The sequence below is a fragment of the Grus americana genome, chromosome 2 (assembly GCF_028858705.1).
Source record: "Grus americana isolate bGruAme1 chromosome 2, bGruAme1.mat, whole genome shotgun sequence".
Lineage (NCBI taxonomy): Eukaryota > Metazoa > Chordata > Aves > Gruiformes > Gruidae > Grus > Grus americana.
The window spans coordinates 127191427-127211613 of NC_072853.1; the positions used below are offsets into that span (position 1 = coordinate 127191427).

Consider the following 20187-nt stretch of genomic DNA (forward strand, 5'->3'; position numbering starts at 1 on the left):
TTAGTACTATCATAGCAATTACTCTAAATCTTTCTGCCATACATTTGCACAATAGAATAAAAAACCTAACAAATTGGAAAGTAATATTTTCTCACTGAGAAGATAATACTTTCAAACAAATAAGTATGTAACATAGTTCATTAAAAAACCAAAATCTTGCTTAAATACTCTAGCGAAGCATCTGGCTGTATCATCAGTGTTTGCTGTCAATAGTCATTACTCACTAGCAGTAATCTATCACTGAAGACTTCCTTCTGTACGTTTTCTCCCAAATTGCAGGACAAGCCTCAGCAGATCTTTGTCTTCATTTACTTGAGTGAGAACTGAAGCAGGAATTCAAGAATGGGTTCTTAAAACCAGAAAATAGTATTTGCAGAATACAGTAAATCTGATGGATTTCACCTTCATGGCAGATGAAGGGAGACTGTAAAGAGTGTAATAGTGGTGTCAGTGAAGTCTGCAGCAGCTCTTTCACTGACTTCAGTAAGGCCAGGATTTTACGCTGCTTTTACTTGGAGTTTCATAATCAACTCAGACATTGTGCTTCTACTCTCAAACATTCACACTGTTCTATTTGGTAATGACTGTAAAGTTAGATCAAGATAGGAATTATAATAAAATTAAGTGCTTACATTAGGGAATATAATTTAAATGTCATAAATGCATATTTTCAGTAAGTAGAACTTAATATGCAGCATTTCTTGTAACGGGTCACTCATTTGGAGAAGAAAATTAACCAGATTTTGTGCAACAAATCTGTTTGAAAACCAGTGTCTCCAAGGGTGTTGCATGTAGTTTCCAAGAACTGGGAAAAGTAATAGGATAGGAAAGGTACCATCTTTTCTTCATGAGTCTTTTAACTGTAAAGCTCATTAACCTGTAAACTTGCCATTAATTCAGAGGGAGGATAGTTTATTGTGTAACATCAGTTGAGAAATTATTTCTCCTGAATTTCTATAATGATTTTCGTAGGATAATTTAATTTGACATACATCACTGTCTGACACTTCTTGTCCGCCAGACCATGATAAAATCCAACTAACTCAAGTGTATTATTTCTTTTAAGTAATGGACTTTTTAGAAGGACAGTAAATACTTTAATATAAGGGTTTGTTACGGCAGGATTCAGCAGCTTTGTGATGAGCTTTTAGGGATTTTCAAAAGGTTAACAAGATTTATATTGTGGGATGTTTTTGCATGAAGCTATGAATCATTCCATGATGGCTCTTATTACTTAGAAGCGTATTTTTGAATATGCAGTTAAAAATATCCCACTTGGTAAGTTCTAGGTTACAGACATTCTGGTTTAATTTTAACTTTTTTGTTTTAAACTTTAATGTTTTAAAAAGTGCTTTCAAAAGGTGCTATATAAATACAAAAGTTTCAGAAGGCAAGTAGTCTGTATAGCATTTTGTAATGTTTCAGATTTTTTGTACATTCTTTAATAAAGTGTTGGGGTTTTCTTTCCCATCATGGAGGGAGAAAAAGGCTCTCTAAAGTGTTTTTTCTTTAGGAGATACATAAAGGTCTTATGTCTATGTGTTTCTAAAGGTGCTTAAGTTTGGTATTTACAACTATACCTGCTATATTTTTCAGATAAGATACACACATTTTTCAAAAAATTTGGATCTGGTTAGATTTCACAAAGAACAGAGAAAATAAACACGAATTTTTTTAGCTTTGCAACATCTGCTAGCCATTTTCTTAAGTATCTTTCATTATGTTAGTGCTGATATTTTTTTCCTTTTCTATTTTTTTTTCGATAATCCATCAGTATACTTAGTCCCTTTCTATGGTCATTTTATGTAAACCAGAGGTGCTTCTATTTGTTAACTTACCTTTCTCAAATTCATTTCTAATGGGAGCAGACTGTTGTGTTTGAAATTTTGAGTATTGTTCTTATGCTGTGTAACAGTGTGTTTCACTGCTGCCATCAGTTAAAGGAGTGCGTAGTGTTGTCAATATAAGACATACTTGTTAATTTCACAGGTAAAACCCTTTCAAAATAGTTAAAAACCCATAAATTACCTTGTGTTTTTTCTAAGTCTTCTCCACTAGCCTATAGAACAAAACACTTTCCTTTGCTGTACTTGCCTCAGGAGTGGCAGCCTGCCATTTTATGGTCTTCATCAGCCTGACCACAGACTGCTGCTCACTTCTTCTGATGACTGTATGTCAGAGCAATGAACTTAGCTTACTTGTCCTTGATGCAGTTCTGTAGGCAGAGAGGACTGTAATCTTTTGTGCCAAATGTAAATCTGTTGTTGAACTATAGGAAAGCTACTACCCAGTCAGGCATTTTCCAGTTATTTCCATATAAACAAAATACCTTTTACATTCCCTACCTGCATTTCTGATTATGTTCTTTAAAAGCATCAGATTTGCTACAGTGCTTATCATAAAAGAAGACAAATGTTTCAGGCAATGTTTAAAGGTTGTAAAACATGAAGGCCAGACTTTCAGATCTGTGTTGTGTATGTGTGTCGTGGTTTAACCCCAGCCAGCAACTAAGCATGCAGCCGCTCGCTCCCCCTCTGTGGGATGGGAGAGAGAATCAGAAGAGTAAAAGTGAGAAAGCTCATGGGTTGAGATAAAGACAGTTTATTAGGTAAAGCAAAAGATGCATACAGAAGCGAAGCAAGACAAGGAATTCATTCACGACTTCCCATGGGCAGGCAGGTGTTCAGCCATCCCCAGGAAAGCAGGGCTCCATCATGCCTAACAGTTACTTGGGAAGACAAACGCCATCACTCCCAACGCTCCCCCCTTTCTTCTTTTTCCCCCAGCTTTATATGCTGAGCATGATGTCATATGGTATGGAATATCCCTTTGGTGGGTTGGGGTCAGATGTCCCAGCTGTGTCCCCTCCCAACTCCTTGTGCCCCCCCAGCCTATTCACCAGTGGGCTGAGAAGCAGAAAAGGCCTTGACTGTGCATAAGCACTGCTCAGCAGTAACGAAAACATTCCTGTGTTATCAACACTGTTTTCAGCACAAATCCAAAACACAGCCCCATACCAGCTACTGTGAAGAAAATTAACTCTATTCCAGCGAAAACCAGCACAATGTGATCACATGTCTGAAAACTATTTAGACCTGTAGCAAGCTTCAGTTTATTTCAAGTTTTAAAGACTTCTCTCCTCACATCCCAGTTTCCCTTTCTTTCTGAAGAAGCCTTTGACTACATTATTTGGACAAACTTTGTTTACTTGTTGGTTTTTGTCTTCCACAAATCATGTATTTGTCAAGACTGCTGGTTTTAGTATCTCTTTTTTTTTACCTGGCCATTGCTCAAACCTTGGTCCTTGAACAGGCAGTGTTATTTCAAGATACAGAGTCTCTCTTTAAGCAATTCTAGAACTAAAATAGCTTGAACTGTTTCATCATGAAAAAAACAATTATGTGCACATATCCCCAGGATTTGCTGTTAGTAAACAGTGGCCAAAAATATTGTCCATTCCTCAGTGGGGAGGAATGGAAGGTCTAATGTGGTATTAAGGAAAGACCGTATGAATTGATTTGAAAGCTCACGGCAAAAGTAGTACTCAGATTCAAGATTTTACAAAATGGTGGTAGTGATTTGAAGTGATTTGTGGAAGTGATTTGAGTGATTTCCCAAATGGTTTCACTGGAATTTAGACATTTTTAAAGATTTTATGGTATTCTGATTCATAATCTGGTAATGATTTTTTGGCTTCTTACTTTTATTTTAGTAGGTTCCCAGGCATTAAAATAATTACCTAACAAAACATGAAGAGAGTAAAAATCCATTAATGTTCCCACGTTCACACAAGCAGTGGTCAGCAAAATGAGTCCTGGAGAAGTGGATTGCTGTCAGCTGGGCATCAAATTAATCTTGGTTTAAGACAGAGGGAGGTGGTTCTGCACGTAAGAGAGACAGATACTGGAACTCCTTACCAGAGGGTGTTGTGAATGTAAGAAGTCTACACAAGAGACCGGGCTGCACTTCCAAGAGTAATACCCTTGGGTATTACTGTAGTTTAGATAGGCTACAGGGGCTCAGTTAGTCCCTTGGGCTGACAGTAGTTGGAGATTGGAACACTGTTGCTGGCAACCCTCATATATGCTTGCTTTGTTCTTGCTTTTCCCTGGGTACCCACCCATGGCTCCAGTTGGAGAACAGTAACCAGGTAAGCTCTGTGGTTTGAGCAGAACTGCCATGCTGAGGTATACCTTGTTCTCAGGAAAACTCCCTCCCATGTGTTGTACAGAACTATGAGAGGGTCAAATGCATCTAGCATCTATGGGACTGTACTGGTTAACATCACCTTTCTAGTTCCATTGTGTATCTTACTGCTTTTTCCCAAGCAGCTTTGGTCATTCCTTTCTTTCAGTATTTTTATTGTATCTGTAGCTGTCACAAGATTCCATATTTGGTACACAACTCCTGTTCATTCCAAGGAGAGGGTTTCAGATAGCTCTTTACATACCAAAACCCTGAACCATTTGCTCCTCTGTGCTCAGAACCTGCCTCTGGTTATCTTACAGATGAGCTATCACGTTCTTCTCAATATTCTTTTCCTCTGATTAATTTTTTCTTATGTTTAGAAATTTGAGCATAATGTCAAGCCCAGGTTCTTGATGAGATAAGTATATGTCTAGTACTACTTTAATAGTTAATAGAAATTCAGTGTGTTTTTAAAAAGCGATTACACTGGTTCACACTGAGGGGCTCATTAAGATATCTGTCAGCAAGAACAAGGATAAAGCTATTACACGGTATATTGCAAGTTAATGTTACCTTTTCTTACACATTAAAAACTCTTTACAAAGTTTATTGTAATATCTGCGCACTCTTCATTTATGGTGATGTAATCTTTGTCCAGAAGATTGTTTGAAAATACTGAAATTTAAATTATATTGAAAGCTATATTCTAAAATGTAATATTTAAATATTTTATAATATTGCCACTGTTAAAGTGAGTAACAGTACAACAGTCCTGGATTAAATAATCCTGGCACTGTTTACTTCCATAAGGATACACATAAACTCACATTTCTGAAATACCGGAAACCAGCTAGGGGTTTCAGTAGACAACACTAGTGCTACCTGCTAATTACAGCCCCTTTCGTTCATTGTACACTTTTTTGTTATAGTCACTGTCACTTTTACATTTTAAAATTTAGGAGAGAAATCACATGTTCTCAACGGTTTTATTTAGCACATTATATTAAAGCATGGTTTGGATATTTATAAAGAAGAATCTGGTTAGTCTGTATTAGCTGTTAAAGGATCACACAAAACCTAGTTTAAAAGTGGGAAACTCCATCATGAAGTGTTTCCATGTTTGATAAGGAATAATAAGAAGAAAATGCTATGGTGTTATTTGGGAGAAAAGGGAAGGAAGGGAAAGAGGAAAAGAGAGGAGAAGCAAAATAAAGGAAAGAAAATTAAATGCTGTGAACTGACTGCAACATTAATGAGAAAAAAATGAAACCTTAGCCTTGTCTGGCACAGATACTTTTATCATTCCCAGCACAAACACGCATGGAAGCTGTACATGCTTTTACTTACAGTTACTTTGTGTGCTTTAAAATGCTTGTATAAAACATGAACCGGGTTTTAATTTTGTTGGGGAGATGTCCTTTAATTGTAGTTTGCTTGCTTTTTTTTTCCTGAAGTCATTAGGTAAAAATCATTTAGTGTTCTTGGACTGGGTCCATACAGAGCTAGGCTGCTTGATCAACCTACTGTGCACCCCTCGGTTCTAATCCTGATTACATAGTTGATCTCTCTGAAGCCAACCCACTTCAATGTCCTTAGATGCTTGCATACTTCAATGTTTAAAAAAAAAAAGTCAAGTGCTGTTGCCCTTGCTGCTCTGTTTTCAGTAAACTTCAAATATAAGAGGAAAAACTTTATATAAGAATCACTTTTGTCAATCTTTTGTTTGGCAATCAAGGAAGTTAATGACAATTCAGAGACTGTTAATATATTATCCTACTCCTACTGTTTTGATCAACTACAAGTTGAAATTCTTACAGGCTGTGAGCAGTTCAGGAGAGTAAATAACTTTTTGTTGTGTGAGGAAGTATCTTTGTAACTGTAAAAGCAGCAATCTTCTGACATCCCGGAACTGTTGATTAACCTTTTGCCTTGAATTAAGCAATAGCCTGTTGCTGAGGGTGAAAAAGAAGTGTTTGTGCTCCCCCCAAAAATGTGAGCAATGTAGTCTCTGAGGAGCAGGGACTGATTGTGTGGTCACACAGCAGCTTTCATCACCAACGGATCTAGCTGTCAACTGGAGCTACTGCGGTATGAAGCAGTAATAACGGTAATACAAATGCCAACCTTGGGTGTAACAGGGCAGATCCCAACCTAGGAAAAAATGGGTGTAGCTGTCAGGGCATAGCAGGGAGGATTTAATGCGTTGCCTCAAGGGTGGTTGTGGTGAGCACAGGGAACAGGCACTCTTTTCAGTGTGCTTTTTGGTCCTGTGCTGTGCACCCTGAGTTTTTGTCAGGGTCAAAGTTCAGGATAGATACACAGCTCATTCCAAAAATAAATGCTGTCCTGGCTGGCTACCACCTCCTGTCTTTCTGGAAGAAACAAGTTATGACTCCCTTCTCTTGAGATGTACTAAAGAAGGGAGAGGCTTTTTGTGTCTCTTCCTTTACCACTGTTGGCAGATACTAGGAGACAAGTAGGAAAAAAAGCCTATAACTGAGATTAAAACAGCTGAATTGTTCAGTTGTTTTTATAGTGTTTTATATGCTGACATTCAGATAACACTTGCATACCTGAGAACAGGTCAACCTTTACAGTCACCCGTTAGGAGTCTGTGTCTTGGCCTATAACAAACAATTTCTGAACGATTCTCCTCACCTGTCCTTTTAGTTTAGCTCAGTGGGCGCTTCATTTGCTCAAACTTTTCTGCTTCTATAAAACAAACTTAACTTTAAAGACACACTGATGGGAACTTGAGAAAGTCTTTTGAACTGTTGACTGCTTATATGCCAGTTATTGCTACAATGTGCTGCTTTTATATCTCTGAAATTACTTGATGATTCCTTTACTTATGTTGACAAGAAGAGCTCTAGGTCCTTCTTATTAGTCCCTCTTTACTCTGAAATAGGGCATGTGGTTTTAGTCGTGATTCATCCCAGTAGGCTGTACCGCTTTCTGCCTTGATTATAGCCATTTTAGCAGTAGCTAGAAGGAAAGAGAGAGATGCTTCTCTTGCAATTAGGGAGCTCAGACAAAATTACATTATCATCCTTTATCAAGGGTTTGGGTTTTTTGAGTTTGACAAAACCAAGAGCAGAAATAGGAGATTTAAACTGCATTGTCTGTTGAAAAAAAAAAAAAGCTTTTGAGAAATTCAAGCAAGATACATTAAAACAAAAGGAGTAGATTAATGTAGTCTTGTAGTGAAACTGTAATTTAACATTTTAATAAGCTGAATGGGTAGTTTATGACATACGTATCTGCTGCACGACTATATAGAAAGCATAAGAAAAGGAGGCAAAATATGAGACCCCTCTGTGGTATTTCCTTACAACTTAATCCTTGTTGTAGCAAAATTTCAATGTAAAATGTCCCCAGTGACTGAAGGGAATTTGTGAAATGAAGTGGAAGCTTGTAAAATTAAATAAACTGTAGCTAGCATAGGAGTCAAAATAGTGAGCCAAATTTTGGAGGGAACTAAAAGGAAAAGAGAGGATAAAGCTGCTTGATGTTGGGTTAGCCTTTGTAAACTCTGCCTGGGCAAATTCCAGATGATGGAAGTTATAACAGAATTTGTTTAATCTCATAGTTTAAATGTGTCTAGAATCATATTTTAAAATGCCACAAATGCTTTGCAAACACAGAAATTGGAGAATATGTTTTAATTTTATTTTTTTAAGTTAAGGAGGGTTTTGGAGTTCCTTGCTAAACTTAAAAATCTGTAAGCCTTGTGTGATGTCCTCTGAATCCTTGCAGAACAATTTTTACCATTGCAGTGAGTGTATGTTTTTTAATTAAAATTAAAGGTAAAGCAAATCCGCATGATATAGGCTAAAAGACAGTAAAGATGGCCTTTAATATCAAAGATAAATTTGGGGAAAAGATATAAAAAATTTTGCCTAACAAGAGTGCACAGCCTGGATTAGGAATCACTGATCTCATTTCCAGGTCTAAGAGCAAGAACTGAGTAACTGAGAATATAACTGACTTTTTTTAAAACCAGGTCAAGAGTTGTGTGGGGTCAGTAGTCTGCTCAAGAAATCAGAGAAGTATCTATTTATGAGTGAATTATAGAAAAGCCTGTATTTTTTATATGTACATTGCACATGCCTGACTCTCACATTTATATAAAAATGCAATATTATCCATGCAGGGAAATAACTAGAACGTGAAGGAAGACAAGGAAGAGGAGAGTAGCTGAAGGGTACATTATCTGAGGTTACGCAAAGCCTGGTGGAAGGGGGGGTTATAGTGCACAGTTCCTCTCCGTGCCAAGATGCGTGAAGTGGCCAAGATAGGTTCAGAACTTACAGGGAAGTTCTGTGCAGCTCCCAGAGGGTCTTACCAGAACAAGCCAGTCTGTCCCTCTGAGCTTAAATTTATTATCAAGTCTAGAAGATATAAAAGTGTTCAAATTATGAAAAAAAAAAGAAGTTTTATATTCTGTTCTTTTAATTTTTTTTAAATTGCCTGGTATTTTCTGGGTGACTTTCACTATTCTATTTTAAATCTGATTATCCTCCTACAAATGATATTCTCTTGCCGTATTACCTGCATTTAGAGTTAGTTTTTAATTTTACTAAGAAAACCAAGTCTGAACTAAGAGCAGATCTATAAAGCCAGAAGCAAGTAGGTAAGTGCAAATTCTGTAGTTAACTCACCTGCCCTGTGCATTGAAGTCTCTGATACCAGGTAGTTTCTTATACAAACCCATGTTATTGATGTCCAGCTGGGATGCAGTGAGTAGAAGGAATGGACTTTTACCTTCAAATATCAGGTGAGCTTACACTCCTAGCAGAAAAAAAAAAGCATACATTTACATTTAAAATTAAATAAGATATTGAGGAAAGCTATATATACTATCAGGGATTAACATAGGATAACAGCATTTAATACTAACCATAATTAAGTCTTCTGAATATGTCCTGTATTAGCAACGTTCCACTTAACAGAAGTATTAAGACAAACCTTTCAGAAACAGCAATAGCATGATAGATCCGGTAACTGAAATCCAAAGTTATTTTTTAATAATTTTTATCAGGAAATTAGTATGCACTTAGTATGCACTTATTTACTAATATGTGTATGAATTACTTTACTGAGTGAAATGTATGTGAAATTACCTCTTAGGTCCATTAAAGTAGCAGAATCTTACTATGATTAAAACCACAGTGGGTATCACTCATCAAATATCTGGAATTTGCTATTTTCTATATTCAAGTCAGAAACCTATTTTGTATTTGAATTTTGATACATATAAAATAATTTCTTTAAATGTGGAATATCATCTGTGATGTGTCATTTCTGTAGCATTTAGTTTTGCTGCCCAAAAATAGAAAATGGGCTATATTTAGTTTTGCAGATTTACCAACTAGTGGTAGCTCAGTTTCTTTCATATCAAAGAATAAATATATTTGCCTAATCATTATGACTAATTAGATCAACCCATGCTTTAGTATTGTTCGTTATCTACACTGGACCCAGATGTCCAAACTCCTGTGATAAAATTAGCATCTCTGATACTCCACTGTGACCACAACCAGAGAAAGGCAGTAGGTAGCAAAAGCGGAACTGCTAAGCATGCCCACATAAGAATGTCACACTTAGGTAACAGAGTGTCCCTCAGGTCAGCCTACGATAAGAGCAAAGTCAAACAAGGCTGAATCCTTGATGTTTTGTGTTTTAAGTATCTGAAAATTGTTCACGACCAGCCTCGACCTACAAGACCTCAAATGATCATATGAGCAAGGCAATAAATTGGTGGTAACTTGCCCTGAGGCCCATGTTGTAGTTGCGATGTTGTGAAAGTTACATCTAGTGTTAGCCTGTCCACATAGATCTGCCTACTTGTTCAGGCTTCACAGACAGGAAAATATTATATTTACTTGTACTGAAGGGGAACTATGGTGGCTGAATGGGCATGGCTGAAAGGCTCTGCGTCGTATCAGTGCGGTCAAGTGGAGATGCACAGGAATACCACGGCATCAGGAGAGCTGGGGAACCACTTGCTTTCCAAAACTCCACACCTGAGCAAGATTTTGGCAATGCCAACAGTTTGTAGCTCTGCAGTATTTGCCAAACATCCAGGACGTGGCCTCCTGTCATGGGACAGACTGATTCACCTTCCTGACAGAAATCAGAAATGGAATGTAGTGGGCATAGCTGAAAACCATTTGCGTAGGAAAAGACACTCCAAAAATTATGATATTCGGAGGAATGGACAGCAGCTTTCGCAATGTCGGCATGCTTCAACTTGGACTAGCACAGTTTTACAGCCAGGCCATACAAAAGCAAACTTTCAAGTCATGTCAAGTGCCCAGGAATACCAAAAAGAAGAAAAAAAGTGTAAAGGTAACTGGTGTTATTATGCAGAGCACAGCAAATGCTGTATTAAAAAACAAGCAAACAACAACAAAAAAACCCCAGGTTGTTATATCTTTGTTTATGGTCAGGGGTTTGGCCATTGATAAAAGCATTATTATGTGGGGGGTGTTTTCATGTTATCAATTCTTTCAATTTTAATTATTTTTTTTTTCAGCAGGGATAATTGTGATTTTTAGTATTCCTTTTTATTCCATTTAATAGCTTTGTGAAGAGCCCTGATGTCAATGTGTAGAGTACTTGCTGGAGTTTTCTGTGTGATACCTAACAAAATAATACCAATTCCTTTAGCCCTTAAAAATGTATTTGTTTCTCTTTATGGTCTTGATAAAGCTGATCAAAAATCTTTTCTGAACCTGGCTTTTAAAAATAAAGCATGTCCTTGATACACTAAAAATGCAAAGGCAAACAAAAGCATTCTTTTACTACTTTCAGGGTGTCCATCTCTCACCTGTGACTGTGTTGTTTGCCTTTGCTTTTTTCTTACTATTAACCATCCCCAAAGCCTCAGTAAGTGCATATACAGAACGCAAATAAATGGAACTTCTTGTCAGGAATATTCTTTGCCAGGAGACTTAACCATTTTCTTGCAGGTAGCTTTTTTTGTCACATCAGCACAGCATTGAAGGCATTCTTAGGTATTAGCAGTTGCTTAGGTATTAGCACAAATTTAGTGCTTAAGTTATTTTTATTCCTTTTTAAACTGGGATAAATAGTTCTTCATTGTTCTTTGCCTAAAAAAATAATTACTGCATATTGGGAGGGAGGGACTACAAGTTGTTTTCTTTTACTTAAGTCTTGTGTCGCTCCAGGAAGAAAGATTACAGTGTCAGGCAGGATATCACCTCATGAAAAAGTTAAACTGGTCTAAGTACCTGATTTCTTTAGATTTAGTTGCTCTTTACCTCAGAGTGCCTCTTTGCTAACAGATGTCAGGTGTTGATCGCTTTAACGTCTTACTCAGGGCTGTCAGGAGGCTGCCAAACCCAGACAGTCCCACCCAAGGCTGTTAATTATGTTGTGTCGAGCTATATTAGCCAGCTTTCTGCTCGGTTTTATTTTTGAACAAATGGCACTTTTTTACCTTAAAGTTTTCATGTGGAGTTGGGGGAGGGAATGACTCAGAAAAGGTACATGTTTTAAGTATTGGCGGTTACTTTCTCAAGAGATAAGCTGTGTAATTAACTGATGTCTGCTAACAGAGTCTTCCAATTATGAGATATGGGGAGACTTAACAAATTGGGTTGTCTGGGTCACAGGTCTATAATTACTCTTAGCAATATTTGCTCAGAGACCATCTTAAAAGTTGTCAAACACGATTCAAGAATTTTGTTAGCCAGTTTGTTGGCAAACCTCTCCAGGAGCAAATGCTTTGTGAGAAGGCTGTGTGCTACCTACATGTGTCATGCATAGGGCAAGGAAATTGTGAGAGAAAAAGCAAGGACAAACCCTGGAAAATGTCTTGATCGTGAAAGAGCAAGCTCTGTTCTCTTTTAACCAGATTTATTCAAGATGTCAAATATTTTCAGGGAGAACTGGATCTGTAGTGAATCTGAACATTGAAATATAAACTATGACATTCTTTGTTATCCAAACAGACTAATGAGTCTGAAGTGTTTCAATAAAAGGCACATCACACTGGCATTGTATGAGTCACATAGAAATTTAGTGGCATGTCGTAACCGGGGTACAGCAGGTTTTGTGAGGGAAGCCGTTTTAGAGAAAGAACTAAACTAATACATGAGAAAAGAGGTGTGCTATTGTGTAAATAAGCTCTTCCTCATGTTTAAACCAGGGACAGCTAGTTTGAAGCTTGCTACATCTGTTGCAAACCCAAAGAAATTATTTTATGCCAGAAAGCTTTAGCTCTTTTTCCCTCAACTGTATCACTTGCTATAATAAACATAGTGTAGACAGAATGACAATTTTAATGTCTTTGATTCCACTGAGACATACTCCAGGCACCATCACAAGCTATTGTAACTTTACAGCAGTAGAATTCTGTAATTCTACATATTTTATGATTTAGTCACAAGTACAGTTTTCAAAATAAGAGCAATACTATATAGAGGTCATTTTCTGTTCTTGTAAGTGCTCATTAGTATTTTGGATTGTGATGCTTGAGGTTTTCTTAGTTTAATCTGTAATACTACTGTCCAGGAGGGTTGGAACTGATGTGCTAATCTGATATGTAGATTCCTTGAACGGTAAGTTTGCATAGTCATATTTTTGAGGCACCATTTTGAGTCTCTGATCATAGTACGTAAAGTGAAATGAATAAGGTAGTGCAAATATATACATTAAAGAGAGGTGGTAACTCATCACATGGACATGGACATAGCTGTATTTGGCAAATGATGTGTGTTGCAAAAGCCACATCAGTACTTCTGCTCAAAAGCTGTTACAGTCTTCAGTAAATTGTCTTTATGATGTGAAAAGATAGAGACTGTCTGGGATGTGTCCCATGTTACATGGTGTGAGTCCTGAAAGTGCAGATTTGTGTTCTCCTTGAAGAGCAGCAATCTAATATTTTTTTTCCCCATAACCTTTATCAGAAGTGGCTAAGAGAATGCAGGCAGTGAGAAAATTGATAAATCTGTAAATAGGAAATATGCCAGTTATTCTGTAACACATAAAAATAATGTATAATAAAACTAGAGGCTGATAGTACAAGCATACATAACTGTTAAGAGCTTAGAAAGTTATGTTTAATTCTTGCAACATGTTCAAACATGCAAACCTTTTTGACCGAACACTGCCTTTCTTTTCATCTGTATGCCTAAAGCGTGAACACAACCAACGGAAGATCCTTCCATGTGGTCCTTTAGAAGCGGCACTCTGCCCCGACAGTGCCGAATCTTTTAGAAGTGGTGCGTAGGGGCCCTGCCTGCAACACCGAGATAGCCAGGGCTCTAGAGCAGGGGTGCAGAGTTTGGAACCAGTCAGCAGAGTGTCGCTCCTGCGAGCGATACGCCACCTGCACGGTCACCCAGGTAGTAGAAGTGGACAACAGCAGTGGATGGTGCTGAATCACACTTCTGGTTTGCGTGTTGGGGATCTCGGTCGGTTGGGGTGTACCTTCAGGAGGTTCATCCACGGGAATGCTGTCTTGCCTTAAGGTTTCTTTGGGTTCATTTTGGGGGTTTTTATAACTGAGTTAAGTTGCAAGTTCATAATTAAAATTTTTAGTCAGAATTTTTAAAGCGAGAGTCGATGAAGAGCCGAACAGTCTAGTGTCCGTAAGGCAGTCTCGCCTGCAGACGCCTCCTTCCAGGTGTTCTCAGCCTGACTTCTGCCCACCCAGTGTAACATCACTGACTGCACTCCACTTACTTCTGATTTACACCACGCTGAGTATTTCAAAAACTTTGGGGTGTTCAAGACTCATGTCCAGCAAGTAATTTCTGCCTTTTTTAGTACAATGACCTGACACCTCAGACTGTGAAGGGTCCAAACTTCGGATCCTCTTCTGCACAGTATTGAAGTTTCTGTTTTATCACTGGCCTGTTTGCTGGCACTGGAGGTTTTATTCTGCTAGTGGTTGATTTCCGTGTGTTCACGTAATCAGACACTTGTGAAATAATAAAATTTTAAGTGCAATACTACATTGCTGAAGGCAATGAAAGCTCAGCATGACATGATTTAAAGACTCCAATATTCAAATCAGAACACAAGGCAAAGAAAAGTTGTTAATATTGTTTTCTACTCCACTTTCAGACTTTTGATAAAGACCCTGTCTGACTGTATTTTATCAGATGATTTAATTTGAAGTGATATATGAAAGGGATGTGCAGGATTGGACCCTAAGAGATTAAAATGAAAATATTTTAGGAATATTTCGGTTTTAATAGGCACGTTAAATCTTTGGAGTGTTTTTTGAACTGATTTGTTTCCAAGGGAACAACAATCTGCAGTGCTATAAACCTTTTTAATGGTAGCACATTACAGGTAAGGAGCCCCCATTCCCTGGCAGTGTTTATCATTCCTTTTTTTTTTTTTTTTCCTTTTTTTTCAGAAAATGCTCTCATCCATTTTTCTTTCTCTCGTCATTCTTCACAGTTTCATGTAATTTAATTTCCTTGCAGTATTACAGTTGTTCTGACAGTAGTACATATAACACATTTCTAAGCGTTATTGACATAGCAAGAGAAAATGAAAAAAATGTTTGAGGGATTTATTTTGGAACAGAGAATAAGTCACAGGCTGTGCCACGTCAAGGTACCGTATCCTCAGGTGCCGTCCTGGCTGGGATGGCTCTGTCTACACGCTCTCTCAATTCTGTTTAGCATTTCAGTAGCAAACCTAAGTCAAATCGGGGGGGGAAAGAACAAGAGGAGAGAGAAAATTCATAGGAGTTTTGACTCATCTGGCAAAACAAATCCACATGGGGAAAAAGTCCCACCAAGAATTTAAAGCCTAGCTCTCCAGAGCTTTTCAGGGTGGTGTAAAAGTATCCAGGTATTCCGCTCTGCTAACCAGTAAAATACAGCCTCACCTCTGTGCAAGCTCTCACATAAATTCCTGTTAGCTGTACAGGAGATCGTTTTGCAGTAAATGAGCAACCCACGTATTGCATTTGTGGAATGTTTTGTTTCTGGGGCTGTGGAGAAGTAAGCTCGGCAGGTTGTGTGTGTTACGTTTGTACGTACTACAGTATTACCAAGCCGTCACATAAATGGGTATGGTTTGGGGATTCTGTGTAAACAACTATTGCAGAGTTTCTTAGGAAACACGGGCATGTTTTTATGAAGTGTTGAGCATCCATTCTTGAAAAATCAGATCTTGCCTAAGACGTGCTTTTCATCACAGACAAAATCACTGTTTGTAAAATCTAGATCGTGGGCCTGAGCTAAAATGAAAATTAACTTTTCTTGTGTGTTTTTTCACATTCTATTTCATGATGCTGTTTGTTGAGTTCGATCTTTGGAGAAAACAGCATGGAGAGCGAGGGTTCATTTGTGTTTTACTTCTGGGATTTCAGTAACCGTTAGTGCTCTTAATGAAGTAAGATGTTAGTTTAAATTATCAGAGTTTTAGTAGAATAAGTTCATTTTAGAGACAACTTCATTGACTTCAGTAGAATTGATTTTGATAGAGTTCATTTTGACTTACCAAACATATTATTATTTTCAGAGCAAGTTAATAAGAAATGTGTCTTAAAGGTGCTTCTTTTACAGTTAGAGGGTAAAAAAATAAAATGTCCAAGCATGAATTTTAACTTCTCTGGTCCTCAGAAGCACTTATCCTGAATACTGTTAGCCTGCACGTTAGACACTAACTGGCCGTGCTTCTTATTTAGATAGCTTAGTTACGGTTGTATGTTGGAAGGGAGAACATTTCTCCGTTGGCTCTTAAACAGTATCGGAGAAGGAGAAATATGTACATGTCGTGCCCAGTTCTTACCTATTTCACTGAACTTTTGAGGACCATTTAGGTGTACGTGCATCAAGGTTGTTAGATGTATACTGAAGATCCTAGATGAAAAAGGGCCAACCTACATGGTAATTTTGGCAATCCTGTAGATTGGTTAAAATGAGTGAAATAAGAAAACTAAGACCTCGTTATCAAATCAGTAATAATTCTGCTTCCTAATAATAAGAACAGACATTAAAGAGGGATACCATCTTGTTACTGACTTCACAAGTTTTACCATATTTTAGCTGTGCTGTAAAGAAAAAACATATTTTGCCCAGTAAAAAACAAATAGCAGCTAGTAGAAGTTAAAAATAAAGTAATTTCTTTTAGATGAAAAAGAATGACTGATTAAACAAGTTATATTACCTGTATTGAGGTTTGGGGTGCACTAAGCAATTATCAGATCGTATGGTTTTTGTTGTAGCGGCGTTGATGTGTCCATAGCTCATAGGTGAGCCAAAATGAACAAAAACCCCTCCTTGCTCTACTCAGTCTGTTGTCCAAAAAGATACACTTCTGAAAGTACTTCATTACCAAAACATAAAAGATAACAAAGCAGAAGTGCAAAGCAATTAGCTTATTGATAATACTTAAGCAGTGTTCTTTTTGCTGATTATGTTATTTTGAAGTTTCCCACCTGTTGAACTCAACAGAAATTACCTCCCCAAATCACTGAAGTTTAGAAAAGCTGCTTTCCCATAAATGCATTACCAGCAGTGGGGAGGATTGTGTATGTGTGGAAGGCTGGGGAGATTCATGCATGTAATTCTGTAAAACAAAATCAATAAAGCTGATGACAGATTAAGTTGCTAAATTTTGTAAAACTAGACTAGTGTTTGGGTCATCAGCACAGCACTATTGGATTTTCTATGGTTTAATGCTGAAAAACAGGATTATTGATTTTAGGATTTTCAGCGTATCCCCTCTGGGAGTTCTTAAGCAGTCTTTATAATGCTTCACACTTAAGTTGACAGCTACAGTGACATAACTGTGTCCTCGCCTTAGTAATCATTTTCTAATCATATTGGAAAAGGCTGGAAATGGTTTATAAAATGATTATTCCAGACAAACGGGGAAACAGGAGGGTTGCCGGGACGTCGCTTCTTTGTCTGGTGGTCATTGCTACCTGCCTGCCATCTTCCCTTGGAATTAACTTACAGTCACAGATTAAGACCTTTGACTGTCATAAATCTGCTTCCCAATATGTTTGACTGGCAGGGGAGTTCACAAGCCGTCCCAATATAAATAGGATTTTAGCACATCAGGTGCTGCTCCAAAGTAAAACGGGCTGGTTTGCAGTTGGCTTTGTTGGTGTATATTCATTGCTCCTCTCCCGTCCCATGTGTATGCATGCCTGCGTGTGTGTATGCATGTGTGTGTGTACGTAAAGTAGAAGCTGAGATAGGGTAACAAAATGAACTACTGTATGCAAGAAATATATGAAGTGCACCCAGCTGCCGGTAGCAATTGCTACATGCAGTCCACTGATTATTGCACATATATCGAAGATAATCAGGGTTACAGCAGTTGTGATGCTCAGGTCCTGCACAGTAACAACATATATATGGAACAGGCCTGGGCGGTGAATCAGCCTTATACCTGTAGTTACCCTGGAAACGTGTTTAAAAGCGAGTACTCTGACATGGACATGGCCCTGAATCAGTACAACCAACCTGAATATTTCACCGAAGAAAAACCTACTTTTTCTCAAGTGCAGTCGCCATCGTACTCTCAGAAGAAAGGTAGGGGCAATTTATTTAAATAACAACAAGAAAAAAATAATCTCTGGTTTTGTTTTTGTTTTGCTTTAAACTTACAGTTGCATCAGTTGGCTCAGATACATCTTTGAATGTGAAGGCTGCCAGTTCAAAATTGAAAGCAGCAGTAACATAGGTTGCTAGGTGATTGTAAGGTTTTCTGTGAGCGATGAGGATTTCCAAGCACTTTTCCTTAATCTATAAAAGACGTTTGCGAATATATTGCTTGTTTTCTGCTTTCTGGGGCTAGTAAGTTCGTTTGCTGTTCACCAGTGAGCTACATAAGAAAGTTTCTCTTCTGAAATGTCGTCATTATATATTCTGCATCTTAAAGCTGTGTTTCTGGTTGCATACAAATCATTTGTGTGAATGTTCCTTTTCAGTAAATGTGAACTCTGTTTACTCAGCAACTCGGGCAAAATATTTTGAAAATAGAACTGTAAATATGTATGGGAAGATGATTATGTTTTATAGAGTTGCTGTCCTTTAAGTGAAAACCGTGTAGTTTCCGCATAGCACAAAAGACTGAGAATTCAAGAATGTATCTGTGCAAGAAAGACTATTCTGCATCCTCAAAGTTGATCTAATCAATATCTTTGTGAGAAGGAATCAGAGTACAGTATCTGCTCCCTCAGGGTTAAATCATTGCCTCTTTTTAGAATTTATTCTTTTGCCTTTCAAGTAAGCAAAGCAGATGCAAAAAGAGCCCAAAATACCAACAAACACTTGGAAATGTTTTTGGTGTTATTTGTTCTGAACTCAGACAAGCAAACTGACGCATACAGAGTGTATGTTCTCTGTGTTTCTTTAAAATCACATTATTCAAGAATAAAAATACACAGTTCGTTGTACCAACATAATGTCCTATTTTCAGTGTGCAGTTATCCAAAACCCAGATGAATCTGATGTGAGTACATAGCGAAAACACCGTTTACTACTCTGAAAGTGGCTTTGTAGTAAAGAGTAGACTGTTTAATCTTATTAACTACATGGAAAACTGAAATATTTTCCTTTGTGCAGGCAATATTCATTAACATTTGGTACAATAAATCTGCATGTTTGGTAGAAAAATGTTTTCATTTTATACTTGGAACAGCATTGTATTTCATAACAAAGGAAAGATTTTTAAAATCCTGTTCTAGGAAGCTGTAAGAACATGATCAAATTGTAGAGGAAACGTAGTTGTGGATAATGCATGGTTTTGTATTGTGCAACATTTTAGATGCTTTTTAAGGCTATTTATCTGCTATTGGGTTTTAACTAATGTATAACTCTTAGTAGACTTTTCCCATGTCTTATTTTTGTTAAAGAAAAATTGTACTCAGGATTAACTTAGAGAAAATAAACACTTGATATTGCAAAGTCAGTGAAAGAATACATTTTTCATAACTTTAAAGGTTATAAATAATAATTGATATACCTAGATCAGAGCTTTATGTCAGTTATTTCAGTACTCAGACACCTGACATCTGCTCTGTTTAAAGATTTTGTACTTGTTTGGTTGAAAAAATACAGAGTTGTTTTTAAAAACTGCTTGTCTGCCCTTGTTTTCTGCTACCTCGGTTTCACTGAGAAATGGCAGTGAATTTTGGTGGAAGCCGGCTCTCACGCAGGCTTTTAATTGATCATTCACGGGGGCTGAGCAATGTGCTTTGGGATTCTTTAGAGCCTTATTACTGTGATAATCGATAAAAAGTTGCCTCCCTTCTGTCAAACCTTTGCAAATGCTGAGTTTGTTAAGTGGAGAGGATCTAAACTGTGTGGGACATGTGCATCTTTCTTTTTTTTTTTTTTTTTAATTTCCATCTTTTAACCAAGCTATCGTAAAACTAACGAATCTTTTAATCCTGTCCTAAGAACAGAAGGCTCCACACAGGGCATGTGTGTCTGTATTGATCCAGAATTGATTTTAGGAGGGACGAGGGAGTTTGTTAGAGAAGCCTTGGTAATAGCCCATTAAAGCAAAATTAAGTCCCTAAGCAGGTGTTCATGAGGAGTCGTGATTGTTGCAGTTGGTATTTCTGTTAGTCCTCTGAAATTTGCAGTAATCTCAATAATATGCTGTTCAAATTGGATTGTACTTTACAGTAGCACATGGAGCGTTTTCCTATCAAAACTTTTGCTGGTTATTAAATGGTTAAAGTCTCCTTTTCCCTCTGGGAAGAAAAAAAATCAACATTTTATATGCTGAAAAAATATCATTTATGAAGGGGAGTTTAATTCCTTCTCTATCTTGATATCACTTTAAAAGAATTCCGAAAATAACTTTAAAAAACAAGAACCAAAGACCCCAACAATGTGTCCCTAAAGGAAAAAAAAAAAAAGTATTTAGAAAGTATAGCCAGTTACTCTAAAACGTAAGAAAGCACTTAGGCTGCTCCAGTCATTACAGCACATTAAAAACTATTATTTCCTGATTATCTGTCACAAATTCTGATGAAAGACT

At 37.4% G+C, this 20187-nt stretch overlaps 1 protein-coding gene across 13 annotated transcripts in view; it reads left to right on the top strand.

The window, feature by feature from the left end:
• The window catches only part of THRB (thyroid hormone receptor beta), a 176505-nt gene that overhangs the window by 127853 nt on the left and 28465 nt on the right, over window positions 1-20187 (top strand). Inside the window, exon 1 of one of the 13 annotated variants that reach the window (XM_054816295.1) lies at window positions 10092-10539. The exons of the other annotated variants lie outside the window; for them this stretch is intronic. Coding sequence (XP_054672270.1) covers window positions 10092-10539 — 448 coding nt within the window. Of the gene's footprint in view, window positions 1-10091; window positions 10540-20187 lie in introns of those variants that run through there. 13 annotated transcript variants of the gene reach the window in all.